General features: G+C 42.1%; 1 protein-coding gene and 1 long non-coding RNA gene across 16 annotated transcripts in view; one reads left to right on the forward strand and one right to left on the reverse strand.

Annotated features, from left to right (window-relative positions):
- ptprt (protein tyrosine phosphatase receptor type T) overlaps positions 1–7374 on the reverse strand; it is a 385704-nt gene that overhangs the window by 170998 nt on the left and 207332 nt on the right. For all 15 annotated transcript variants that reach the window (XR_004331615.1, XM_032513298.1, XM_032513297.1 and 12 more), the window contains one exon: positions 3265–3466. Coding sequence is in view for 14 of the 15 variants with exons in the window: in XM_032513298.1 (XP_032369189.1) it covers positions 3265–3466 (202 nt within the window). In the remaining variant the exon portion in view is untranslated. The remainder of the gene's footprint in view (positions 1–3264; positions 3467–7374) is intronic.
- LOC116687717 (uncharacterized) overlaps positions 1–7374 on the forward strand; it is a 113842-nt gene that overhangs the window by 73146 nt on the left and 33322 nt on the right. The window contains exons 2-3 of the long non-coding RNA XR_004331616.1: positions 1859–1868; positions 7070–7075. This is a non-coding gene — a long non-coding RNA (uncharacterized LOC116687717). The remainder of the gene's footprint in view (positions 1–1858; positions 1869–7069; positions 7076–7374) is intronic.

Raw genomic sequence — 7374 nt, forward strand, 5'->3', positions numbered from 1 at the left:
AACACCCTTTGTACGTGCACCCATCTCTATTTGTCGCCATCATTTCATTGAAGTGGCCCCTGAATGAGTTAATGAAGATTGGGGATGGCGTGACATTTGGAGGGAGACATCTCTGTTACGTGTGGAAGTGCCATGTGTTGTTTTTTCCCTCTTTTTTTGTGAGGGAGATGGAGGAATGGAGGCTCTGTGGAAAGGTCATGCTAGAATCAGTGTAGGTGCTGACAGATGGGACGACGCTAATAACACGCCGATGACACATTTAGACTGCAATCCGCCGTGGTTCAATCAGCACTTAACACTGCCAGGGCTCAGTGAAGAGAGAAAGGCATCTTATTTGGGTTTAATTCAAAAAACTTTGGGAACCATTATTGGAATAAAAGTACAATCCCCAGGGGGTTAAACATATGTGTAGTATGTGTTTCATCTAAAAAATGGGGCCACTAGCTGTGACATCGAGCCGGACTGAACGCGTGTAAGCAGGGTTCTCCCCAGAAAAATTGTTTAGCCGGCTGTTTTTTTGACAATGGTCACAGACTGATGGCAGCATTAATGGAAAGCCCAATAGTTTTTATGAAAACAGAATCAAAAACAGAATCAGGAAATTATGAATTTTACAAAGGACTAAGACTAATGGCTCTACATTGAGTCAGTGCTTAAAGCTAACTGGAGATTCAAAAATATGACTATGTCTAAGTTTCCAACCGTGCCACCCCACTGTAACTAGTTTAAAAACATATTTAAAAAAATACATTACAAAATAATTCCCAGTGACTTGGTTCTGGTGGGGGGCAACTAAGGCCTGTAGACTGTGAGTGCACAAATATAAAAAGATGTGCGTTGGGTAAGAGCTCGCCCGCCCAGCAGAGCCTCTCTGTGTAAATAAAGGTGAACGCCATAATCGCTGCTTCATATCATGGTAGATATGTGGATATGTGACAGTGATTGTATTAATATTAATAAACATTGAAATGATCAGAACTCTTTGGCTTACCCAGGGGGGAACAGTTTTTTATATGTAATGAAAAGTAGGTAAAACATGAAAAAGAAATGATTTAATCTGAAAATATTGAAGAAACAAGATGTTTTCTTCTTGATGTTCTCTTTTTGCATTTTCAACATTTTGGAATAAGTCTCTTCAGATAGTGCGAGTGATTATTACGGTATACTGTATGTGGGGTGCTGATGTGGGCAAGTTCTTCACCTCTACAACAAACGCTGACAGCTGCCCACCATCCTGCATACGATAATACTGGTGATTGTGAATTTATCCTGAATCTAATCTGAACTGAAGACAATTCATCATAGACACAGATCATCACTTCATCCATTGCAAGTTCTCAATGGTAAACAGCGCGGACCACCTACTTTTTTTAAAAGGCTCTGGTCCCCAAATATATAAATATCCTTATATAAAGAGTTTTAAGCCAGGAACTAAGCCAACCAGCTATGAGATGAATGGTGACCATAAAACATTTGATTTGGCGCAAAAGAGCGTTTTGGCAAGGCTGAAAGGTAAAAGACACAAGGCTGCAGTGTTGTTGTTGAGACCATCTAAACCGAGACCAAGTCATTACCAAGACCAGAGTATATCGAGACCGAGACAAGACCAAGACTTTCATGGTTTGAGACCGAGTCAAGACCAAAACCATGGCAGAGCGAGACCGAGTCAAGACCAAGACCATGGCAGAGCGAGACCGAGTCAAGACCAAGACCATGGCAGAGCGAGACCGAGTCAAGACCAAGACCATGGCAGAGCGAGACCGAGTCAAGACCAAGACCATGGCATAGTGAGACCGTGTCAAGACCAAGATCATGGTAGGGCGAGACCGAGTCAAGACCAAGACCATTGCAGAGCGAGACCTAGTCAAGTCCAAGATCATGGCAGGAGAATGCAAGTTTTAACAAACAGGCTTAAATAAGACAATGCACAGGCAATTAAGTGAAATCCCTGCAGTTGTGGTCTTGACCGGTCTTGAAATAAAATCCCAAATCCTCTTCTTCTCAGATGAACACAAAAACGAGTAAAAATGCAGTCGAGATGGAGACCTTCAAAATATTGTTCTTGAGACCAAGACCAATCTTGAGTACTACTGTACAACACTCCAAGACTGTGTACAAAAACAACACTTCAGTGGTAGCAGCTGCCTAGCTGTTTGCAGGTGCAGTAAACATTCCCATGGTAACAGCGGTTTCCTTTAATCAGAGACGTCAATGTTTGGCTTAGGATTGTAGGAAGTGTAGTACTCCTACATGACACTGCAAAAAAAACATGTTTTTTCTAAAAACAAGGTTTATTTCATAAATAATTCACATACATAATTCACATTGCTTCTCTCAAAGATGGAACAACTTGCTTGATTGTGTTTTGGGCCCCCAACTTCAAACAACAAATACCCTAACAGGCCCTCAGTGTGTCTCCAACATAAAGTTGGGATTGTAAGAGCTAGTACTTTTGGCTGGCTCAGAGCTACAGAAAGAAACAAAGCTAAAGGTCACAACTACCTCAGTGAGGAGAAAATAGAAATAACAACATCCTGTGAAGGGTATCGGCAATCAGATGTGCCATTAGGTAAGAGCAAAAAGGTAGGAACAGAGAAAGAGGAAAGAAAAGAGAGAGGGGAGAAAGTGGTTGAGGCACTGACAGAGGACACATCAGGGACAGAGTTAGGTAAAGCTGGAGAGGGACTGAAAAGATAAGTCAGAGAAATGCAGGGCAAGGAGAGGCATACAAAAAATGGAAGTTTTGTTATCAATTTGTCATTTAAACAACAAAGAAACACCCTTCACAAAACAGGGGGTAAAATCATAGAGAAGTCCTCTTGATCCAGAGTAAACGTTTGAGGTTCTTACCATAAAAGTTACTTGTTTACCTTTTTTTTTTTGTGGTGCCATTGACATTTTCAACGGACCGAGGCGGGTGACATAAACAAAGGGTTACAAATGGAGAGAAAGAACTCAGATAGATATGAAAACGGTCACTCAGACAGACAAACAAAGACGCAGACAGACTGGCACATTCACAGAGAATGTGACTGACATGCCAACGCACCACCTGGCCAACAAACAAGCCTTCAGCATCTTGTCCTTCACCTGCTATTATTGTTATAATAAGCAGGAGTGTGCCACAATGTCTTTGTGTGGTTTGAGAGCAAAGAACAGACTAAATGTCAACAGAAATGACACGACACACACACACATCAACACATACCACGTTGTTTCATGGAATAATGTCAGATGAAAATATCACAGATGATGGATGTTTACCTGCTATCTTGGTGGTGATGCGGGTGGTGACGGGCGGGCCGAAGCCCTTGTTGGTGGAGGCTTTGAGGGTGAAGAAGTAGGTGGTCCCTGGGTACAGACCTACGAACAGGTGATGGGTCTCGTTTTTCAGCTTGAACACCCGTCCCCTCTGGGTTGTCAGATCAGCGCTCGGGTCCAACGAGCTCAGGGCCTTGTACGTGATCTGGAGGCAGACAGTGTTACACCTTTCAGCTTTACCTTGTTTAGCAGTTGTGGAAGACATTTCCAGATCCTTTAATTAAGTAAAAGTGTGAATACCACCCTGTAAGAAATACCCTGTTACAAGTAAAAGTGCTGCAGTGAAAATGTTACTTAAGTAAAAGTATGTGAGTATCATCAGGAAAATGTACTTAAAGTATTAAAAGTAAAAGTATGCAATGCAGAAAAATCCTCACATCATAGAAAGTGGAAACGATCCAAACAGTTCTGTCAACCAATTGGACTTGTACCCATATATAAAGTTGGGTAGTTTATTTATCATACAGAAAAACATTGTATTTTGTAAACTACATGTGTTTTGTGTAGCCTGGAAATCCAGACGCAAATCTGAAAGACTAACTCCTAAATACCACCGGTTGCAGAACGGCAGTGGATCCGCTCCAGAACGGCGGCAGAGTCATTAGGTTTCCATTAAAGTCAACGTGTGTATTACCACTAGTCTACATAAATTGGTGAGATCTTGTGGGTCATCGTGACTTCAGCTGTCAGTCATGGCTGCAGTAGTTTTGCAACAAATCCGGACCTGGTGGGTATTGACGGATGGCGGAGCACTGAGCCGACACACAGCAGAGCCGATCCAAAGCCGTTTTGCAACCGGTGTAAATTTGGTGTAAGAGTCTGGCATTGAGTATGTAAGTCGCCCATCTCAAGGCCCCACCTACATCAGATACACAAATGTGATTGGTGCAACGTGCCTCCGCCTATATCAGATACACTGATGTGATTGGTGCAGCTCGCCTCTAGCCCCGCCTATATCAGATACACCGATGTGATTGGTGCAGCTCCCCTCTGGCCCCCCTATATCAGATACACCAAAGTGATTGGTGCAGCTGGCCTCCGGCCCCGCCTATATCAGATACACCCATGTGATTGGTGCAGCTCGGCTACAAGAACATAGTTAATGAGCAGCATTGCTAGATGCCAGAGTAACTCGCTGAGCAAATTCAGATTGTGCTCTCGTGTGAACTCTGGATTTCTACGGTATGTCTTGGGTGCAAAAATCTTAATTTGTGAAGTACCTCGTGACTAAAGCTTTCAGATGAATGTAGTGGAGTAAAAAGAACAATATGTCTCTCTGAAATGTAGTGAAGTGGAAGTAGAAAGTGGCATGAAAAGAAATAACTCAAGACCCCTGCTGTAAAACATTCAGAATGTAAAACACCCTTATTAAGGTTTTAAAGCCCTGAGGTTAAGTCAGTCTGTTATGCTGTTGTTTTTTTAATAGAACTCACAATGAAACTAGATTTCTGACATTCAGATTATGTGACCTAAATAACTGCTCACCTCATGTATTTCCCTTTATTCCCTGACAAATATCAAAGCATTTCTGTGCAACGATAAATCAATTTGAATTTGTTTTGATTTTCAGTACAAAACAACCCAGTGCGCTTCAGAGTTTGACCGACCAACCAATCTCCACAGTCATATCTGTGTAAATGGTTACATTGTCAGTTAAACTTTACACAAATCCATTTAGGAGTCAAAGTGATGTTGGGTCGTTATTACCGGTTCCTGTTTTTCCACATGATGTCAAATTGAGCAAATTGACCCATGGCCACTAAACTCGCAGACAGACTTCAATAGTTCTTCTGTTAAAAGAACTGTCAATGTTGCTTCTGGCATGTTTCCACAGTGCACAACTGTCCACACACACACACACACACACACACACACACGCAGTACAATACTGGAGGACAGCTGTCACTGTAAATGTCAGTCAGTACAAACGAGTATTGACTGGTGGGAAAAAAAAAACACTAATAGCAAATCAACCCCTAGACAGAGGTTTCAGCCCTTCATAACGTGTGTGTGCTTGTGTGTGTGTGTGTGTGTGGGTGGTGTGTCTGCGTGTGTGTGCGGTGCTGGCGTGTGTGTGTGTGGTGTGTGTGGGTGTGTCTGTGTGGTCTGATGTGGTGCGTGTGCGTGGGTGTGTGTGGTGGTGTGGGGTGTGTGTGTGTCTGTTGGTGTGGGTGTGTGCATGTGCGGGTGTGTGTGTGTGTGTGTGTGTGTGTGTGTGTGTGTGTGTGTGTGTGTGTGTTGGGATCCATAAGTGCATTTCAGTTTCAGCCTTGAGTCAGAATAAAAATAGGCTCCAGATATATAAAGGTGTGAACGAGTGAGGTAGAGAAGAAGAATAAATTAAGGAGACAGAAACGAAGGCCGACAACATGAATGAACCAGAAGGGACTCGGTGGAGCGGAAACCTCCGCCGAAGAAAACAAAGCCCCCGACTTGCAGAGCTATCGCCCCTGGAATGGTTCATGTTCCCTGTCATTTGTCTTCTGGGTTTGATTTCTTGACAAAACAGAAAGTGAGGGCAGCGTTGTTTAGCTGACTGCCATCCAAGACTTCCCAGAGGAAAACTTTCCCACCAGCATGAGTGGAGCGTTATAGCTATGGTTACCAAAACAAAAAATATCCAATAACTAAATCAATACTCACATTAGCATCAAACCCAAGAAATACTAAAGCACATCCAAATTTAGTTGTTATCATCTGGGACATCTTGCTATCAGCAGACAAATAGCATTAACATTAAAATATTCTAAGTTTAAGCATGAAGCATGGGTATAAAGAAGAAAGACAAAAACAAAACATAACGAGTGGTAACGAACGATAGAGAGAGCGGTTGTAATGGACCGGTGCTCTAAGATGGGTCTCATAACCATAAACTCTATCATTTGGATTTAGCTGGAGAGTTGTGTTGAATATAATCCCAATTTCCAATCTTTCCTGTCACACTCTGGTCAGTTTACTAATAGTCTGGATCACCAGACGTACATCTCAAACTCTGTTCGCTTCAGCAACAAACTTTGAGCTAGCAAGCAACATGATGAAAATGGAAAATCATGAAGATAATTTGGATTGTGCAACAAGTCATGCCCACTTGCTTCTTTCAGGGAAAGATTTACAAAGAAAATGTTTACGCCATTCCCTCTCTAACTGGGACGTTTTGGGACTGATTGGTGGGATGGATGTGGACAAAGTACACACGGAGATACACTGGTGTCTCCAGCTAATTTAAATAGCTCAGGTTTAGGAATGTAACATTATGAAAATGTATCTTTACGGTTACAATGATCACAGTTTTCAGTATTATCACGATACTGTGTTCAATATGTTCAGAAATTGTTTCAAAAAGTGTAACAGTGTTTATTATATTACAAATATATAGGCAATAGGTTTGTAAAACTATTAGGTAAGAATTAGAACCACAGATGTCTGACTTTGAGATCCAGGAAGATTTATTTACAACTCCAACATGAAGTATTGACATTGTATTTTTAAGTTACTTGTGAAGCTGGATGTGGTTCTGGAACATATTGCTCAGTAACACATCTACGACAATAAGCCACATCTACGACAGCACATATATCCATTACGGAGCAAAACAGTGTAATAAACCTTTAAAGTGCCCATATTATGCTTGTTTTCAGGTTCATAACTGTATTTTGAGGTTGTGCCAGAATAGGTTTGCATGGTTTCATTTTCAAAAAACACAGTACTACACATTGCTGCAGATCCAGTTTTCCCCCTGTGTGTTTAGGTCTCTGTTTTAGGTCCAGAGTGAGACATCTCACTTCTATCCTATCTTTGTTGGGAACTGCACATGCTCAGTAGCTCGGTAAGATCCCATCAGCTAGATAACTCTTTCTCCAGCTATGGTCAGTCCAAGGCAGGATCAGCTGGGAGACTTCTTCTAGACCAGGGACACTTGTGGAATACCCGCACAACAGGGACAGGAAGTAGAACAGGGACAGGAAGTAGTTCTTTTGGAGATTTAGCCATTTAGCCATTTAGCCATTGAGAACGAGCTAGCATGCTACAGTTAGCCACCTCGTCTCTAGTGAC

Source organism: Etheostoma spectabile, chromosome 4, assembly GCF_008692095.1.
Source record: "Etheostoma spectabile isolate EspeVRDwgs_2016 chromosome 4, UIUC_Espe_1.0, whole genome shotgun sequence".
NCBI classification, from domain to species: domain Eukaryota; kingdom Metazoa; phylum Chordata; class Actinopteri; order Perciformes; family Percidae; genus Etheostoma; species Etheostoma spectabile.